Source organism: Manis javanica, chromosome 8 (genome assembly GCF_040802235.1).
Source record: "Manis javanica isolate MJ-LG chromosome 8, MJ_LKY, whole genome shotgun sequence".
Taxonomy (NCBI): Eukaryota; Metazoa; Chordata; class Mammalia; order Pholidota; family Manidae; genus Manis; species Manis javanica.
In genome coordinates this window covers 26,314,827-26,335,392 of record NC_133163.1, presented here as the reverse complement: position 1 = coordinate 26,335,392, position 20,566 = coordinate 26,314,827, and the positions used below count along the sequence as shown (strand labels likewise).

Here is a 20,566-nt window from a genome sequence, read left to right as displayed (position 1 = left end):
GCTGTTGAATTGTATACTTTAAGTAGGTGCATTACATGGTATGTGTGAATTTTATCTCAATAAACCTGTCTTTAAAATGGGGAAGAATAGTATCTACCTCACAGAGGCAGGGAGAGGACTCAAAGGGATAATGTATGTAAATCATCCAGCATGTTTCAGTGCTCCAGAATTAGTAGCTATAGTTATTACAACCATGTTTAGGCCAACAGCAGTCAGAAAGCCACGATCTGGTTAGGAGCATTTTCTCCTCTTACCTTTTTTTGCTAGTGACTATCCAGAAGCAATGAGAGCAATCTGGCAGGATTTTGTAGGAACTTGGGAGGAAATAAAAAGTAATCCTGGCTGCTCATTACAGTCCCCTGGAGAACACTAAAAAAAAAAATTGATGTGGAGCCCAGAGATTGTGATTCACTTGGACTGGGTGGGGCCAGCAGGTGGTTTTAGCCTGTAGCCATTGGTTGAGCCCCCTGGTGTGGTATAAACTGGCCCAGGTCTCTGAAGAAGTAAGGACATCTGCATTCAGGGCAGAAGGTTTACACAAGCAATGCACTTTGTGCTTTGCAAACTGCTTTTGTACACATTATCTGCTTTGGTCTGTTCAACAGCTCTCTGAGGTAGGTGCTGTTAATACCATTAGTTGCTCAGAGAGATTAACTTGCCAGGGTCTCATTTTTAAAGCATAATTTTAACTACTTAAAAGACAACAACAAAGCGAGATACACACACGTGCTCTTAGTTATCAAATCTAAAACCTTGGAGAGCACTGCCAAGGTGATGTCTGGTGCCAGGTTCCTTTTGCATAGACATCAGGACAAAGCTCTTTCTGCTGCTTCTCTAACTGATGCGCATCCTGAGTGTGCAAGGCAAGCTGATAGAAAATTATTCACATGTATGTATGTGTATATATATGTGTGTGTGTGCATATATATATACACATATATATGCACACACACACATACACAGCATTTGTAACTACTAATCTGTGTGTGCAAGGGAAACAAGACAGGAATAATTTAGATCCTGAAACTGTCAGAAACCTGCAACCTTCTCCCATAATTTCTGAGTTAAGTGTTAAATGTTTTGCATCAACCATACACATTTTATTGTTCCCACTGCATGACTATAATGAATATATGACACAATTTTGAGCTCCATAATAAATACCACCTTTATTTATTTAGTATATTGTGGCATCGTTTGAACAAGAGAGTTCTGCTGACACCAATCTGAAATCCACTGGTTTACATCAGCACTACTCGAAGTGGGGTCTGTAGGCCAGTGACCAGCATCTGGGAGCACGTTAGAAGTACAGATTCTTGAATCTCACTTTGCATATGAATCTATTTGCATATATGTAAATAATTTTCTATCCGCTTACCTTGCACTCTCAGACGTGGGTCAGTTAAAGAGAAGTGGCAGAAGAGCTTTGTCCTGAAGTGTATGTCCTGAAGACACACGAGAGGGTGGAGGCCAGAAATCTGTGATGTAATAAGCCCCCCAGGGGATTCTGATGCTCTCTGCATGTTTAGATGACCTGAACATTCCTTCCAGCTCTAACTGGCAATGATTCTCCCTGAGAATGGCTACCAGGGTCTAAACCACATTTTTCTCCAGACCGGTCTCAAGCTTCCTGAAGGAACTGCACACTGTCAGGTATTCATTAATGCGTGTGGCTCTCTGAGTCAGCAAACACCTTAGCATCTCCAAACAAGTTATTTCCAGGTCTTGAGATCTTCCGGTTGCCAGCCTTCACACCCTAAGGGGCTTACCAATTAATTAAGCTGCTGAGCTTGTCATTAGGCTGACTCCTTCATTGTTTTACAAGTGAGAATCAGATCAGCGGCTCCCATGCCAAAGGAGCCCTCATTTGGGTATCTGGCGGGAGTTCTGAGCAGCTCTGAGCTCTCCACCCCACCCCTGCATCTGCCTGCTGCTTCAAAGCTCTTCCTTCCTTCCTCCCTCCAACCTTAATTGCATCCATTTCATGACATATATCATTCATGGTGAAACCCTTCCAAACTCCAGGCCAGGTATCCCTGGTTGGGAATTCATCAGGCCGTGTCACCTGGGTGGGATTTTTATTAGCTGGCATTCAGTGCTGGCAAAGTGGAGGTCGCTGTTCTGCTCCACGATTTGTCTGTTATCTATGCCTTGTGCCTGAAGGAAACTGGCTGAAATCTGTGTTTTAGCTGCACACCCTGCATACAGATTAAACGAAAATGCATTGGTGGAGAATAATTAAGCCAAGGACCTTGCTTTTCACCTTCATGATGAAAGACAGATGACTTCCAAGGCTTTAATAGGCTAATGGTACTTGAAATGTTCTACTTTGGCCAACTTGGGACTTTTAGAACAGCCCTGTTCATAAATATTCTTCACAGGAATATTTTCATTTAATTGTAGATAGTCATTTTGCAGGAGCTCTTGTATCTGTTTTATTTTTTTGCCCCAGTGCAATTATGCATATCACAAGGCTGCTGCTGTTGCTAAAGAATCAGTTTCAACTATATTATTAACTTTTTTTGAGAAGAAAATTGATTTTTCCCTGCCAGATATATTCTACTTCTTTTAAGTCTTTTGGAAAGTGGAGAGAGTCTTGTGGGGCCCACCAGTTCCCTTCTTTTCTCCTCTTTTGAAGCAATCTGTCAGTTGGAAAAGAAAATTGATTGCCTAGTAGGAAACCACTTCACTAAACCGTAAATGTGAAATGGACCTGAAATAGACATTTTCAACAAAAGCCATCATCCTTTAAATAACTCTTTCCAGCAAAAGGATTTCTCCGTAGTCATCGTCCCTTTTTCTCTTCCATGTGAGGTTTTCTGCCCATGCCAAGCTGATTTTTCCTGTCTCCTGGCCTCTACTACTCTCGTAGGAACAGTGTCTGCTCTTTCCTTAGCAGGACCATCCACAAATGGGTGTCACCCTGCCCAGGTGGCTTTTTCAGGCTTTGTTCCAAACACAAGGCTGTCTTTTCTTAGCAGTAGAAATGGGCTGTTCTCCACTGCTCTCAGAGGAATGGCTCTTCCCGATTCTGCTCATATACACCAGCCCCATGCCTCAGCGGCCTATTGTTTTATGCATTCTCCTAACCTAGGAGATGGCTTTTACTGAGGACAGGGGGGTTGGGAAAGCCACATCAGGGAAATGCTTTATTGTGCTGATTTGTGAGGAGACAGAGAAGTCCATTCGGATGGACCCCCCCTGTAGGTGCTGATGCCCAACAGAGAAAGAACTGCCAGGCTCTCTCAGTTCACAAAGGTGTCCCCTCCCTCCTTCCAGAAAGCAGTGGTATTCTGCTTGGTCCTGCCACTGTCCAACCCAGGGACCTGGGTAACTTATTCTCCTCGGAACTTGAGTTTCCTGGCCTGGGATGCACAGGGACCTAGGATTTCAGCCTCTTCTCAGTTCCTGAACGTCAGGATGGAGCTTAGTTTACAGCCCTGTGGTGCCCTACCCTTTCCTGCAGAGGCAGAGTGCACTGCGCAATCACTTACCCACCTGCGCCCCCAGCCAAGCGAGCTGAGTGAGTCATCTTGGCAGGTGGAGCCACTGGCTCTGCCAGCTCTTGTTCAGAACCCTCACCTGGTGGTTGGCTGGGCTGGTTTGATGCTTTGAGTGAGCACAGTGTCCAGTGTGTGGGTCTATTCATTGGTGAACGTATTTGACTATAGCCTGGCATTGGGGGCAGCCAGAGTGAAGTGGAACGGGTGCTGGGTGGGGAGTCGGGAGTCCTGGATTTTTGTTCAGGTCATGGACTCTGTAGATCAGGCTTCCCTTTAGCAAACATTTATCGAGCACTACTGATGGCCACAAACTTGGCAAGGTGCTGGGCACACAAAAAGTTAGCAAGATGCAAATTTTACCCTCCTGGAACTCCCAGTTTAGTGGAGGAGGCAGAAATGGAAGGGAGAACACAGCACAGTTGGAGCCAAGATAAGCCCAGAGCAGTGGGACACCTCCCCCCAACCTGGAGGGAATAAGAATCAGGGAGGACTTCCTATAGGTGGTGATGCTTGAACTGAATGTACAGGATGAGAGTGATCCATGGGGACAGCAGGGACAAAGGCATCAGGCCAGGAAAGTGTGGGGGCATAGAGAGGCGCAGTATTGCAGGAATGTGGAGTGTAGGATAGGGTGGACAGGAGGTGAGGCCAGAGCGTGGGGGGCCAAGTCACAGAGAATCTTGCTTGATGCATTAAGGATCTTGGGCTTTGTCCCGAGGAGCCCACCAAAGGCCAATAACTGGTTTGGATTTTCATTTTAGAAAGATCCCTCCAGTGGCTGGGATGGAGGATAGTTGTGCAGGGTCAGGAGGCCTCCCAGATGGTGGCCCAGGAAGAGAGCGAGAAGGCCTGGCAAGTGACAGTGGGCATGAGAGTGGGGAGCAAATCTGAGGAAGATCTGGGATGTAGAACTGGATGGCCTGTGTGGTCAAAACTGGAGATAAGGAGAGGGGCGGGAGAGGGGGGATGCCTGAGTTTCTAACTCCACTGAAAGTGTGGGTAGTGGTGCCAGCCAGGGGTGCAGAAAGGAGATGAAATGTGAAGATAGAGATGCCAGGGGGCCAAGGGCATCCAGAGTGGATGTCCTGCTGGCAGCTGGGTGTTTTGGGCTGGTAATAAAGATGGGGTTGGTATTTGTGCCTCAGTGGTAGTTAAAACCACTCAAGTAGATGAAAAAGATGACCATCAAGGATGCACACAGGATAAGAGGAGGATACAACCCGGGGAGATATTGGCCTGAAAGAATCAGGAAGAGGATCTTGAGCAAGGCACAGAAAAGCAGAGGTCAGAGAAGTAGGAAGAGGACAGACAAGATCAATGTCATGCATTCAGGGCTTGGAGAATTCCAGAAAGAGGGAGTGATAGATAGGCAGGTGGAGCCAGGAGGCCTGGGGGGCTGACCAAGCAGTGTCCTTTGGAATTGTGCAAGAGGACCCAGCCCTGCCCTCGAGTGTGAGCTTTGGAGCAATCTGCTTCTTGCCCTGAGCCTCAGTTTTCTCATCTGTAAACTCTATGGATTGGCCCAGGTGCTTAGTAAGAGTCCCTTTCTGGCTGTAAGAAACTGTGAAATGACTATTTTTGAAACTTCTGAAAAGGGGGAGATGTCCTCCTCACATCCCCTACCTCTCCTGTCAATCAAGCGAACACTGGCCCTGAATTTGGGATGAAGAACAGCCCGGGGAAGTCAGAGCCGGGTGGGACTTTGTGGAGATTTGATGCAGCCCACCGTTTGGAAGGCAGCATGATGTAACGGGGTTGAATTCCTGTCTTTTCTAAGTGTAGTGACCTCGGGCACACACTTTGTCATGCTGAGCCTCACTTTCCTCACCTAATACCCACCTTGGGTCCCTAATACCGACCTTGCAGAGGTATGTGAAGGTTAGCTGGAATCAGGAGCTACTGGGCTTACTAAAGATGAGCCACAGGATGGGAGAGACAGGAGGGAACTGCTTGGCCCAAGGTCACAGGATAGGGCGTCATGGTGACTAGAACCAGGTGTCTGATGACCAGCGCTGCCGGGGTCTGTCATGGGCCATAAATTAGCAGCCCATGGGCCAGTGCAGCCCACAGATATGTTTTGTTTGGCTCATAAAGTGTCCTTTCCAAGATGGAATTCATTGCCAGCACTAAAAATTGGGAGATTTTACTGATAGACTTGTATTTTCAGCTAGTCCTGAAAACTTGGGAGATTTGGCAACCCTGAGCCTGCTCTGCAATGGGGCCAGTTGGAGTGTCCCCTCTGGGGGTCACAGCCCCATCCAGCCCTTCTCCCTCCCTAAAGGTTACTTGCTTGACCCCTGGAGGTGACCTGTGTTTTGTAACTTCAGCCTTCAACTGACAATTTGTCTTGAATTTTCTCTTACAGCTCTGTCCTCTGTTCACAGAAACTGTCCAGTATTTCACAGCTGAGGTCCAGACCTTGGCCATTTGGAGTGAGGGCCTGGCTAGAGAAGATGGGAGAGAAAGAAGGGCAAAGAGCTTCCAACAGCTCAGCCCTGGAAGGGATGCTGGTGGGGAGGGCCTGCAGGGGGTCAGCAAGGGTGTTGGACAAAGACCCCTGGGGTTTCCTCATTCCTCCCTGTGGGAGTGGGAGGAGGTAGAGAGGATTATGTGGCCAGTCGGGCTGGCTGAGGTCTTGCTCCCCGGCTGCCCTGCTTTGTTGACACTGAGGGGAGTGTGAAGGGGCCAGAGCCCCTGGCTCAGGGCAGCCGTGTTTATGTGGGGGAATGTCTGGTATGTTTGGTATTTGGGTGTTTACTTCCCAGGGTGCTCATGGGTCCCTGGTGTTGAAATGTTGCTCCTCCATGTAGTATGGTGGTAGTGGTGGTGGGGGGACCCTAGTGGGCCTGGGTGGGGCTAGATTTGGAGGCTGCAGAGCTGTTACTCCAGGCCTGATCATTGATAGCTTGTGTGCCCTGAAGCACACCCCTCTCCTGCCCACCCCCAGGTCTCCTTTCTCTGCCAGATTCTGCCCATGCTGGAGGCTGGGTGTGCCCTTAGCAGCGCTAGAACTGCCCCGGCGCCTCACTCGGGAAGCTGGCCGGGAGTTGGCCTTTACAAAGCTCTTCCTGTGTCCCAGGCTCTGGGCTGGGACTTAGTTCTCGTTATAACCCTGTGTGGCAAGGCTCAGTGCCTTCCTAGTACATGTGAGGATCAGAGAGGCCAAGTGACCTGCCCAGGAGCACACAGCCAGTGCATAGCAGAGCTGCTGCGAGACCCAGGCCTCACAGACCCCAAAGCCTATGCTGACAACCCTGATGCCATGAGCCTCAGGTAAACCTGGTTCTCTGCACCCACGTGGAGTACAAGATAAAGCCTTTCAGACCATCACTACTCTAGTTAGTGCTGGGGGCTTGCTTGGGGGTTTTCCTCTCACTATCTGCTTGCTGCCTCCTTTATTGCTTTGTCCAAGTGAGAGTTTGTATATTTCAGTGTGTCAGGTTAAAAAGTGTCACTGCTCTTTCATCCTCTCTCTTTGTGGACCCTGCAAGATATATTTTTGGAAACGGTTATGAAACATCAGAATTCAAATCCCATCAGGGCGAAGGCTGCCACCGTGTGAAAGCCACATGGCCGGCAGACGGGGCCTGAGAAGCAGGGTCACACATCAGGGCGAGGTAGGAGAGGGGCCTGGGGGCGCCCTCCTGTGAGCTGGGCAGCTTTCATGTTACACAGTCAGTGTTACTGTGTAATAAATCATTTTTATATTAAAAGAACCAAATAAGAAAAAACAAAACAGCCATTGCCCTCAGAGTCAAAAGGCCCTGCTTTCTGCTTTAGTCCTATTGCCAGGATGGAGCTGATAGGTGGGGGCGCACAGACCACCTGTCCCAGGAGCAGGAGGCGCTTGGGCCCCAGGGCCCAAGGCCTGCATTCAAAGCTGTCACGGACCTTCAAGCAGCCTTCATATCTTTAGTTTCCTCATCTGCAAAAGTTGGGAGGGTAATAGGATGGTTCTGGATGGTATACTGAGACCATTTAACCCACTGGGATTTCTGATCCAGGAGATTTGATACCTACCAAGGTGACCCACCTCTGCGCAAGGGCCCTTCTGCATCCAGGCTCTGCTCCGTTCTCAACTGGTCTAGAAACATGGTTCCTGGGTAGCAGTGTTTCTCCCCTGAGTCACTGAGGACCATGTTCTGCTCCTCCATTTCACCTGGCATCACCTGACTTCACCTGGCACCACTTCACAAGGATGGGACCCTGTGTCCTGGGCACCTTTCTGGGCAAGAGGCAGAAACCTTCTCAAAGTTCCATTTAAGGAGGTGCTTACTCTTAGGGGCTGCCTTTGCCCTGGCACGAGCCCAAGTGAGCGCCTCTTTAAGTGCCTGTCCTGGGCCCCTGGCTTGTCTCACCCTGGCCCAGGCCCTGCCTTTCTCTTTGTCATCATCCCGCTCTGTCTCTCTGACTCCCTGCTGGTGCAGAGCATTTGTTCCTGCTACCATGGGCTCTGGTCTCTGCTCATCTCCACACATCAGCAGCCTGATCTTCCTGCTTCTCTGGCACGTGGCTGAAGCTGGTTGTCCCGCAGACCGGCAGGGGCTTGAGAACAGGCGCCCTGAGGAGGGGCTACTCAGCACAGGGCCCTCTTGGCTGTGGGTCCCCAGGTCTGTCCCTCCAGTGTGAAGTGTCACACAGGGGTACCCTCATCCAGAACACAGACAGCTTTGCCTCAGCCTTCCTGGGAATCTGGTAGAAACACAGCCAGAACTAAGTTTGAGAACAGGCCCACATCTTGTAGTTCTTTATGTGTGCCGAGCTTCAAGCTGCCTCCTCCTCAAGCATTCTGGTTCTTCCAGCTGTATCTGCAGGACAGAATGGTCATCTCCCATTGTGGGTTCCGGTTTCAGATGTCTGAGCTTTGTGTGGTGAAAACTCTCTTCTATCTCCTACCCACTCATGGCCAAATGCTTTAGAGAATCTAGAGTGTCTTGCAGGGAGGGCAGCAGCCTTGACTTTGGGGATGAAAGACTGTAGGAGGGCTGGGGGTGGGAGTGGTGGGGGGTGTCTCCAGCCAGTCCCAGGCCAGGGGGCACAGACCATGCAGGCATGGGGAAAAGGAGCCAGAGTTAGCAATGGGGATAGAGTAGGCTGAGGGGCACTGCCAACTCCTACATGATTTCTGGCAGGATCCCAGCAGCTGATTTCTACATCTCCTCTGGCAGCTCTTAAAGTAGCAGGAAGATTTGGCAGAGATGCAGCACAGTATCAGTGGGGAAGGTGTGGTGATGGGGCTTTGGGGCCATGTCTTGCCGTTTTGGGATATGTCAGCATGAGCTTGGAGGCTGGTGGTATTTGTGGAACTGGGGGCTTTAGGCTTAAGAGCACAGCTTGGGTATTTTCAGGCCTGCTCAGGATTTGTGCAGACATGCCCCGTCCGTCAAGGGCCTGTGCCCTGAATCTGGACTCTGCCTTTGGCAAGTATGCTTCCGGGAGAAGCAGGACCCAGTCCCCAAGCCTTGCTGGCTTCCTGCAGCAAGAAGAGGCCATTCTTGGCAGAGAAGGCTCCTTATAGCATGGGGGTAAAGTTAAGCAGTTGCAAACATAGGTAATAAATCACTTCTCTAATTATAGAACCCAAGCCTGTGGCATCTTTCTCTGGCATCCTTTGTTCAATTAGTTAATTTGATTAGTATTTGCTGAGCCCCTAATAAGTGCCATGTTCTGTGCCAGGTGCTGGGGATGCCCCAGCCCCCCAGCAAGGAAGACAGGTACCTACATAAACAGAATTACAGGGAGATGTGATAGAGACTCTTACAGCGAGGTACTCAAGAGTGCTGTAGCGGCACAGAAAAAGCAGTTAATTCTATCTGGGGAATCAAAGGAGCCATCCTGGAGAATGTGACATTTTCTCTTGAAGACTGAGTAAACATTTACCTGCATCTCAGGAGGGCCTGGCCAGCTTTTGGAGAAGGGAGAGATGTTTCAAACAGAGGTTGTTGGCTGGAAGGGATTGATGTGGCTGGAGGGGGAGGGTGCAGCAGCCCCCTGTCTGGGCATCAGTCCTGCCCAGCTGATCTCTTAAACTTCCAGAGCTGAACCCTCTTGCATCTGCTATTAGAGCAGCGTCCCCTTGCCCCTGGACTTTATGTAGATGAGGCCCTGCACGGGGCGGGGGTGGGGAGCTGGACCTTGGAGGACAGAGTGTGTCCTAGGAAACGGGGACTCTGCCAGGCCAGGCCTTGCTCCAGGGAGGGGCTTGAGGCCCCATGAGCCCAGCAGCACCCAGGTTGCACACATCACCTTGGCAGTTTGTGGGCAAACCCTCTTGGCCGAGGGGAGATTGCACTGCCAGCCACTTCCTCCAGTTCCTTCCCTCTGCCTGTCGTCACGGTTACCTCAGCCCTGTTGGGAGTGAGGTTGAGGTTGGGTGGGATCAATTTTGTCAGGTTTTTCTTTTCCCAGATGCGGGTCAGCCAGAGGAGCTGTCACTTCTGGTTCTGTTTCAAAAGAGGCCAAGGGGCCAGGAGGTGCTTGGGTGTGGCAGGGTTGACAAGGCGCCTCTGCGGTCAGCCTCCTGGGCAGGGTGGGAGCTGGTCAGGGAGAGGCAACAAGGCGGTGGAGAGGGAGACCGGGCTGCTGGGCCAGAGTGTGCTGATGGCCGTGGGTGCTGGTTTCTGGCCAGACCCTTCATCCTGAGCTCCTAGAGCATGTCGGCAGTGCACAGAGAGAGGCGATTTATTTTCCTGGCCTAAAACTCTTTCAGCTGAGACCTTGTTCCAAGCCCCAGGCTGCCAAAATCACCCTCCCTGGCTGGAAAAGTGACAGAGTTGGCAAGCCCAGGGCAACCCAAAGACTTGTCTATTGACCTCTGACTTAGGCTGTCCCCAGGCCAGCTGGTCGTCCGGATTCTTCTGGGAGGTAATGGACAGCGAGAGGCACCATGTCTAAGTGATCCTGATGGGCTGGGGCTGTGTGGGCTGGTGGTCACAAGCAGGAAGGCTGAAGTCAGAGAAATCTGACCATTTCCTGGTTGTATGGCCTTGGGCAGACTGAGCTGTTGAGCCCTGGTCTCACCATCTGTAAAATGGGACAGTAATGGTATGTTCCTCATCAGGCATTGGTTACGTGACCTCTGTTAAAGCATTTAGCAAAGCAGACAACCAACAGCAGCTCTTGCTACTGATGAAGCAATGAAAGCTGTAAATGGGATGAAAGTCAGTGCTGGGGGGCGGTAAGTTTCCTCCTTCCCACCTAATGGGCCCTCTTTCATGCGAGGTGAATTTCCTGTGTCCTGGGGGAGAAACAAGCCTGGAGACTGAGGAGGCCCATTGACTTGGGTCCTGTGCCGGGCACTTTGGGGAACCCCTGGGACTCAGGGATACAGGTGGGTTCCCCGGGGAAAGAACATGCAGAGGCAGGGAAAAGGATTAAAGCCGGGTGAGGAGGCCAGGGAGACAGTTCAGTCGCACCAGGAGGTAGATGGGAGCATTTGGAAGGACCAAGAGGGAGAGGAAGATGCCTCAGGAAGGTGGAAGTGGGTGGGGGCAGGATGTGAACTCTCTGCCGGTGCCCAGGGAAGTGCCTGGGAATCACTGGCCTGGAAAATAGTGCCAAGAGGGCTTGGGCTGGGCAGGAGAACAAACCGTCACCGCTCATCAGGTGCCACCTCTGTGCAAGGAGACTCGCCAGGCTCCAGGCCTCCTGAACTCTGGCAGAACCCAGGCAACCCTGCCCTTCTGGGGCACTAACTCCTCGGAGCGATGCCCGCCTGCTCCAAGAGGATCCTTGGGCCGCTGGGAGTGTTTCCATGTCACCCGCTGAGAGGCCAGGGGACTGGCAGGCAGGGACAGCTTGCTTACTGCCGAGGTGTAGGTTAGGACTGGGGATCGTCTGTCTGTCTGTGAGTCAGGGGGAGGCTGTACTCCAGGCCTGCCTCAGTGTCTCATCGGTGGCTCTTCGCCCTCACAGCTAGACGAGGAGGAGGAGCGGAGGAAAAGGCGCCGGGAGAAGAACAAAGTGGCGGCAGCCCGATGCCGGAACAAGAAGAAGGAACGGACAGAGTTTCTGCAGCGGGTGAGCAGGGCAGCTGGCCTGGGCGGGGTGGCTGCCTCGTTCCTGGAGCGGGCTTATGTCCTTCTGGACCAGGAGGTATCATCAAAGCTGCAGAACCCATGTGTACCTCCTGGCATCTGCCCACGTAGCCGCAGCTCTGCCCTGCCTCCTACCGAATGCCCCTTCCCTGAACCAAGACAGCCAAGGGCAGCCTGCAGCAGGTCCTGCCCATCCAGATGCCTGGAAGCCCAGGGGAGGTGAGAGGAGCCGAGTTCCTGCCACTGAAGTTAGACCCTTGGTGCTGATGGACCCAGATGGCCCAGAACCAGTACTACCCATTTTGGTACCCTGGTGGCTACCAAAGTTGTGTGGGATGGGTGCTAATGAAGTAGCTGGTAGCGCATGCACATGGACAGAGGACACAGTACCTGGAGGTACTTAGCTGCAGGAGCTCTTCCAGCACTGCATCCCGTCTTGCTGACCTCACTCCCACTGAAGATGACCCCTGAGCTCTTGTCTACTACCCTGGGGACCAGAAGTCAGCTCTCTGTGCAAGGGCTGCCTTTCTTCATGGCCCTCAGAGCAGGTCCCTGCCCTTCCTCTCAGAATGTGCTGAGCATGGTGTTTGTTCTTTCTCCCCTGAGTCCCATCTCTCAGGTTTTCTCTGCTTCTCAAAAATAGTAGATGACAGTGAAGGAACATAACCAGGCAGCTAATTAGCTCAGACCACTAGTGTTCAGCCTCCCCTCAACGATCATTTGTTCATTGCTAAGGAATTATATTAAGGATACATAATAACATCATGAGTCAGGCTCTGCTCCACAGTACACAGCTCTAAACAGCATTGTAACATTTGTGAAGTTGGGCACTATATGAAATACTGTAAGTGCATTATCTCATTTTATTGGCATATTAACAGTAAATGAGGTGCTTTCATTGCTTTCTTCCTACAGAGGGGGAGGTTAAGTAACTTGCCCAGGTCCCTCAGCCACTACATTGTAAAACTGAGATTCAAGCCTGAGGCTAACTTCAAAGCAGTTTTTCTGAACACTCTGTTATATGGCTCTTATTCATTCGTTCGTTCGTTCATTCATTCATTCATTCATTTGGGCATGCATTCTTTCACTCATCATTGCTTTGTTGACAAGCATTTTTGTACCTATACTAAATGCCCAGCTCTGTGCTAGATGCAGTGGGGGGCACCCAAGAAGCAGCAGGTGTGGTCCCTCCTATGGGACCTGGAGAGACCAGGCCGGATTGGCCTTGGCTTTCTGGGACACTGGGGAATCTATGGGTCTCTTCTCATGCTTGCAACAAGCAGAGAGTAAATCTGAGGTTACATATGCAGACAGCATGGTGACACGTGTACCACTCCAGCTATGGGCATCTAGGGCAGGAGAATGGCCATTAAAGGTGGGAGACTCCTAGAGCTGGGAACCCCCTTGGAAGAGATGGTGGACCAACATTAGGCCAGCAATTTTCAAGAAGTTTCTAATACATGGGTCTCCCATGGGCTTTTAAGATGGACGGAATTTCTCATACCTGATTTCCAGCCCTGAATGCCTGTAGAACTGAGTGAGGAACAGAGAGGTCTCACATCAGATCCCTGCCTTCATGGGCTTGTCAGCCAGTCTGTAGGCAATATATGCCAAGTGAATACATGTTAGTGCATAAAACAGTGCCAGAAGAGTGGTGCTAGCTTCTCTTCACATTCCAGTAACACTTGCTGAACACCTACTGTGTGCCAGGCATTTCACATGGCTCATTTAACCTTCTAACATTCCAATGAGATAGACATTGGTTATCCCCATTTTAGAGATTGACCTGTAGCTCAGAGAGGTCAAGTTACTCACCCAAGGTCACACTGCTAACAAGTGGTGGAGCTAGGATTCATTTTATCTTTCGCTGATGCATCTGTCCAACCAATAAGCGAGTGAGTATCCTCTGTCTGCACTGAACAAGCCAGCGACATATGCAGTGGGCTGGGAGATGGTAAACAAGGAATAGTAATATATACTGACTGTTATGTTGAGCAAGCCCAGAGAGCTCTCAGAACATACAGAGAGACCCTATCCTAGTCTAGGCTGAGGAAAGACAGATGATTGAGATGTATCAGAAGCATAGGCGCTAACGAGAGGAAGGCCAGGGATGGAAGGGGTTACCAGAAATAGCACAAGCAAGGCCAGAGGCAAGAGGTGCTCGAGGATGTGATTAAGGAATTGAAAAGAATGCCAGAGTGGCTGGAGTGCAGAGGACAAGTCAGGGAATGGAGAGGCAGGCAGGCCCCAGGTGCTCACTCTGAGGGTGGGCCTCCATGTTGGGCAGTCCCAGGTCATGCCTGCTGTCCTGGCCTACGGGTTAAGAGCACCTTCTTCCTCCCACACATGTCCCCACTAGGATGATGAATTATATGGTCTTGGAGAGCTGTGGAGGGCTTCAGGAGGAAAGATACACACCTTAGAAAGATGCTCTGGCTGCCGCATGGGGCACGAATGGGGCAGCCGAGAATAGAGTGGGAAGATCAGTGACATGGCCATTGTGTCTTCCCGGTGCGAGAAGGCAGCTGTGAGGACAAGGAGGAGCGAGCGGTCTCGGGACTCAGGAGGGAGCTTTGGGCAAGTCTGTGTGTGCCAAGGCCCAGTCCTCCCTGCCTACCTTGCTCGTCTCCCCCTCTGGCCTTGGAAGCAGAGGTTGGGTGTGAGGTTTAGGGTAAGGATACAGATGGCTGTGTTGACAGTGTCCATAGACCTGGGGATTCCCTTGTAATTTATTTTTTAATAGGTAAAAATGTTTACCCAGAGCTCAGAGGTACAAAGGGGTATGTGTGTGTACACACACATATATACGTATATATGTATAATGTAAAGTTACCCTCCCGTCCTTGCCCCCTGGACACCCAGATCTACCTGGGAGATTCTCATAGCATCTCAGAGGCCGCCTGCCTGAACCAGCCAAGGACGGAGGTTGCCAGGGCTTCCTCAGTGCCTCCTCTGTCTGCAGTCAGAAGCAACAGCCCCAGGCTTCTCCTTTCTGTAAGGCTGGTCTCTGTGGCTGCTGTCCTGCTGCTGGTGGCAGTACAACCATCTCACTCCCATGGGATTCCGAGCCCTTCACAGCCCCTCTCCTCCATGGTCACAGTGACTCTGGGAGGAGGCAAGGCAGCCCCGTCCCACCCACGAGGACTCTGAGACTCTGAGGGGTTAATGTTTGCTTAAGGTCACACCGTGGCCGAGTCAGGACTAGAACCCAGTGCTTCTTCTACTTCCCAGGCTCAGAGAAATTGGGAATCTTGTGTGCAGTGGCATAGTTAGCAAGTGGCAGAGTCAGGATTTTAATTCAGGCAAGTCTTTTGGGCTCAGGAGCCACAGAGGCTTCTTCTCAACTTACTTTACTCTATTGTAAGTGGATTAGGGTAACTTAAAAAAAATAATAGAGAATCTTAATGCTTTAAGTCTCCTGGGCCAACCATTATATTTTCTAGGAGGAAACTGAGGCCCAGAGGTGGCAAGTGACTTGGCCAAGGTCATACAGCTAGGATGAAAAGCCCAGACACCCAGCCCCTCACCTTGTATTTTTCTATTGCCTTTGCTGACCACAGTGGAGGAGACAGAACCCTCACTTGTACTTATTCTGTTCTAAAATAATAAATGGTTTCATTTTCTCTAGAGCAATAAACATCTGAAAAATGATAAACAAAAATGTAAGCAGAGTTATTCACTTCATAATTAACATATGAAGATCCTAGCCCACATTCCTTAATTAATTAGGGTAACAGATCAGGTAATTGCTGTTATAAAACCACAAACCACTTGTACAAGCATGATTTTAAAAAGATTCTTCTGAACTCAACTTCTGCCTACACAATAAATAAATATGCAGCATGAAACAATAATTGTTTGAGTCAAGAAGGAAATAAAACAAAAAAGCAGTGACTTCCTTTCTGACAGGCAGAGTTCAGGCTATTCCATGATGTGTTCTAACATTTTAAAACCCACAGAATATGATGCTGTTCCTCTGATAAATGCATGTGTGAAGCAAGTAGCTGTCACCGCCTCGATTATTTTGTGTGATACAGATATTCACATATAAAGTCAGTGGGATATGCAGCCGTTCCAGGAGGTGGGTCTGCACACAGCAGTGAGTATGGCATGTCAGATGCCACTCCTTACATGTCCAGTTTAATTTCCACTGGCTGCCCATTCATTCCTTGGCCCCTTCCCCCAGGCTCACAGGCAGCTCTCGGCCCGGTCTTCCATTCCTCAAGCCCAGGCAGTCACCAGGACCTCCCAAGGTTTCTTTGAAGCAGCCTCCTCCTTTGTTTCTCCTCATTCTCTTTCCTCATATTCTCTTACTCATCACTTAAAGTAAAAATCCCTTAAGCCTCCTAACTGGTTTACAGAGTGCTTTTCCCCTGTGAGTTCATTTAGTCCCTACGATCATCGTCTTTTTACAGATGAAGTAACTGAGGCTCAGAGAAGAAACTTGCTCTAGATTTCTGATCCTACACCCTGCAAGCTTTTCTGGGTCTGGCTCTAAGCCCACCTTCCCAGCTTTCTACCCTACTACCTCCTACAGCGTGGTCACAGTGGAGGAGTGTATCTCCTGACTACAGCTTAAGCTTTCTCATGCCTGCCTCCTTGTTCACTCAGGGGTCCCTTCCTGAAGTCATTCCCCACCCCCCACCCAGACCTTCATTACTCAACCAGCATCAACCCATTTTTCAAACGCAGGGTCAGACCTGGCCATCAAGCCCTCTCTGAAGGTCCTCCAGACCCTGCATGGCTGATGGGCACATAGTTCTGCCCTGCTGTATAGATCCTCCTTTCCCTTCTAGGGGAAGCTGCACAAGAGCCATGCTGGGGGCTCATGGGCCTTTGGATTCCCCCAGAGGCTTCACTGTGCACAGCAGGTCCTCAGCAAATACTCATGAATAGGTAGATTGAATGGAGACTTCTAGAGGTAGAGACTCAGAGGATTCGAAGTTGGAGCTAAATCCTTGGCTGGGGGAAACAGATGGTCTGAGGGTTTGTGAGAAGTTCCCAGGGTCACCAGCGCATCAGACCTGGTGAGCAGGCAGCTAAGATTAGCACCTACTTGCCCCAGAGTGAAGAGTCACAGACTCATGACTTCACGTGGGGTCTCTCCTGGCCCTCAGAGATGGACTTCTCTTGGAATTCTGGGAACAGTGGACCAGGCCAGCCTCCCTGTCATGCCTCATCCTGTTGAACCAAAACCACCAGAGCTGGTTTTTAATATTTTCCCCTGAGCATTTTTTTCCTCTTTGGAGGCTGTGCTCCCTCGGTGTCTGGTCACGAGGACTGCACGTCTCAGCAGTTCTGAGATCCCCAGGCCTCACCCTGGCACCTCGGAGATGAGCACAAGCAGCAATTCAGATGGACCAGCTGGTGTGAGGAAGACAGCAGCCCTGACAGAGCCCAAGACCCCTAGAAGAGGCCGTGCACCCAGGCCCCGGCAGTGAAGGGGCAAGCTCACAGGCCACAGCGGGGCCATGCAGCCCAGGTGTCACACAATCTGATAGCGGTTGCTCAGCTTGGCACTGTTGACATTTTGGACTAGAGAGCTCCTGTGGGCTGCCCTGTGTGCTGTAGGCTGTTTAGGAGCATCCTGACCTTTACCCATGAGATGCCAGTAGCACCCAGCCTCCCCAGTTGTGACAACCAAATTCGCCTTCTGGAAGGCAAACTCACCTAAGTTGAGAACTGCTGGTCTAAAGCTTCGCTGGCCCTTGAGTAAATTCCAGTTCTCTAATTGGTTATGTTTTTAGGCACAATCCAAGAAAAATCATTCAGGTTTTCCTTTTTTTTGTTTTACTGTTTTGATCCTTGAGCCTTGAATTGCTATGCCCATCACCTGTCCACACTGTGAACTTGTAAAGTCCCTGCAAAATCAAATCAACATTCCTTGCTTTCCCTGGACCCTCTCCAACTGAGCTGGGAGTTCTTTGGAAATCTCAGTTGAGGTCTGTTTGAAACCCCATTTTGGATCCAGAAGGATGATTGATGATTGCTTCCCAAGGGGCAAAACTTCTAGATAACAGAAGGTAAGGAAGAGGCTGTTTAAGCAATAATTATGGGCTAACAACCAGGAAGCACATGTTCTAGGAGGAATTACATGACCACACTGGGGCTTATAGATCCCACGGGCCAAAGTATTCCCAACATATGTCTATCACACATCAAAGCACTTTGCCATTGCACTGCCATCCGTGGGCCACCTCTACCCACTCCATCGACTCTCCATACATCTGCTCTAGATCCATTTGGCCTCCATTCTTCTCCTACCCTTTGTTTCTTGTGCAAAGGCCCTGAGGCAGGAGAGTGTTTGGCGTATTTGAGCAATAGCAAAGAAGTCACTGTGGCTGAAATGGACTGAGTGAGGAGATGGGGGTGGGATATGAGCCAGGCTGGCCTCAGCATATAACCTGGGCTCACCCCTCTGGGGACACAGGCCAGAGTCACAGGTGTGATGGGCACCTGCAGAAAGTGTTCCCCCCAGGGGCTCAAGGCTGGTTTTGTGCTTCCTCCAGTGGGAACCTGGCAGACAGAAAACAGACAAATGCCAGCCTGGATGTTTGTACCAACCCAGAGGCAGAGCCGGTCCCAGTGAAAGCTTAAAGCTGTGTTTCTGTGTCTGAGTACAGGAATCTGAGCGGTTGGAACTCATGAATGCAGAGCTGAAGACCCAGATCGAGGAGCTGAAGCAGGAGCGGCAGCAGCTCATCCTGATGCTGAACCGCCATCGCCCCACCTGTATTGTCCGGACAGACAGCGTCAAGACCCCTGAGTCAGAAGGCAACCCGCTGCTGGAGCAGCTGGAGAAGAAGTGACCATGGCTGGGCAGAGGAGGAGGAGGAAGAGGAGGATTTGGGGAGAGGGAGGAAGAGGAGGGGTCCCAGAGGGCCCCTCCTGGCTGCATATAAAACTTTGTAATGAGGCTCAGTACAGCCAGTACCGGCCAGGCTCTTTTGTGACACTCAGATCAGCCACACGAGGGGAAGAGCCTGCTGATGAACCCCGGAAGGACCCAGCGCTGAGACCAAAGTAGACCCGCGGGTGGGGCTGGCCTGCCTGGGGCCCGGATTGCAGGAGGCAGGGCATAGACCCCCCCGCCAGAGAGATGCCCAACCATTCAGCCTCTGGCCTCTCTGCCAGGGTGCCCACCCGAGGGACCTCTGAGCAGCCAGGAAAAGCCATGAGTTGCAACCAAAATGCCGCTGAGGATGGAACTCAGAATGAAACTGCCATCAGCCTGCCCCCAGCCCTGACCCTGACCCTGAGGCAGGCTGGAGAGGGGCGTGAGGGGGCCCTGCCATACCCGCCCACCTCGGTCCAGCGCGGCCCTGCCGGAGCAGCAGCCGGGGCGCACCGTCGCCGGCCCTGCTGGAGTTTGCTGTGGGCACGAGGCGCAGGCGCCCTTCCAAAGCACATACTCACTGAATGTTTACAGACTGGCTGTCCTGGCAGGGCTTTCAACTGCACATGTTTTTTATACTTTCTTTTTTTTTTTTTAATATTTTTTACAAAAAAAAGATTTTATACAAGCAATATATATATGGATTTCTATAATCACTTGATGTGATACAGTATAAATATGCTATGGTTTGTTTGTTACGAACAGATATCCAGCAGTTATGGCCGTTGTGTGTAACTCCTAAGTACTGTAGTCTCTGGGTGTTGGGGGTGGCCGGGGCGGGGGTGGGGTGCATTTCCATCCTGGTAAACCCTTCATAGTACTCAGTCCTGTATCGCTCAGTAAACGCTACTCTTACTTACTCAGCTGCCTCTTGTGGTGTCTGCCTAGGGGGTGGGATGCAACGCGTGCTCTGTGGGCCTCCTCACGTGCTGCGTCAGAGAATGTTCAGAGCATCTGCTGTAGGCTCTTGGTTTTCACAACAGCGCTCCCAGGTGCCTCTATGCCCATTTTACAGATGAGAAAATCAAGGCTCAGAAAAGTTAAAGAAATCTTCAGTCCTTCTTTCATTTGTTCACTCCACAGATGTTTATTGAGTGCCTGCCAGGGGTGTGCTACAAGGCTCTGTGTGGGGAATAAAACAGGCCAAGGCCCCATGCTCATGGAGCTTACAGTCATGAGCTTAAATCCTGTGCTTGCTCTACACAGTTCATCTTTACAACAGCCTTGCCAGGGAGCAATAATTGTCCCCAATTCACAGATGAGGAATTAGAGGCCCAGGGAGATTAAACTTGCAGCTACTACCTATTGACTTACTGTGTGACAAGCATATATAGTCTCATTTACTTCTCCCAACAGAGAATTTAACTGAGGCTCAGAGAGGGTAAGTGATTTATCCAAGGTCACCCAGCCATCATAGGGCAGAGCAGGTGTCTGAACTCTGCCTCCAAAGACCCATGCCTCTCTCCACTTGTCACTGGTTGATTATCCCTGTGGTTGAATATGTTGCCTGATTAGAACAGGAATTCTGTGAGGCTACAGGTATAGGTTTAGTTTCTGGGAGGGTTAGATGGAATTCCTGGCTGTGTCATGATCACGGAGTGAACCAGTGATCCAGGTAAATGTGTACTGACCCGGCAGAGAGGCTGTGGATGACCAGCCACGCCCTCAACTGCACAGCTGAATTCCTGACCGCAAGAGCAAGAGCAGCTTGTGTGATGAGCTGTGACTGCCGTCTACGTAGGATCCGACAGTTCCCAAGGCACTTGCATGCATGCTATCACTTGATATTACAGTTCTGTGAGGTAGGTGTGGTAGGTGTTTTTCTCCACTGTATAGCTGTGCCATCTTAGACTTGGGAAGATTCGGGTTCTCCTAGCTAGGAAGAGGCAGGACTAGGAGTGGAGCCCTGCCTCCCTGCCTTCTGATGGTGTGTGCTTGCTCTCTCCCCCATCGCTGGGGCCAAATAACTCTTTGTTGAGGCTTCATGTCAAGAACAGCAGTGACCTGGTGTTGCTTCCCAAATCTAGAACAAGGCCTTCTGGGATGGATGGAAGCTGAGGAAAGGTCATTCATATACCTGTGGCCCCTCACTTACCCACCTCAGATCCCTTCCCCCCAGCTGGGTGTGGATG

General features: G+C 50.6%; 1 protein-coding gene across 4 annotated transcripts in view; it reads left to right on the top strand.

The window, feature by feature from the left end:
* Positions 1-19,235, top strand: part of JDP2 (Jun dimerization protein 2) — a 38,036-nt gene extending 18,801 nt beyond the window's left edge. For 3 of the 4 annotated variants that reach the window (XM_037024778.2, XM_037024950.2, XM_017666595.3), the window contains exons 3-4: positions 11,418-11,522; positions 18,163-19,235. In XM_037024778.2, coding sequence (XP_036880673.1) covers positions 11,418-11,522; positions 18,163-18,348 — 291 coding nt within the window. In that variant the 3' untranslated portion in view covers positions 18,349-19,235. The remainder of the gene's footprint in view (positions 1-11,417; positions 11,523-18,162) is intronic. The other variant, XM_037024845.2, reaches the window with a different exon arrangement.
* Positions 19,236-20,566: the final 1,331 nt, after the last annotated feature.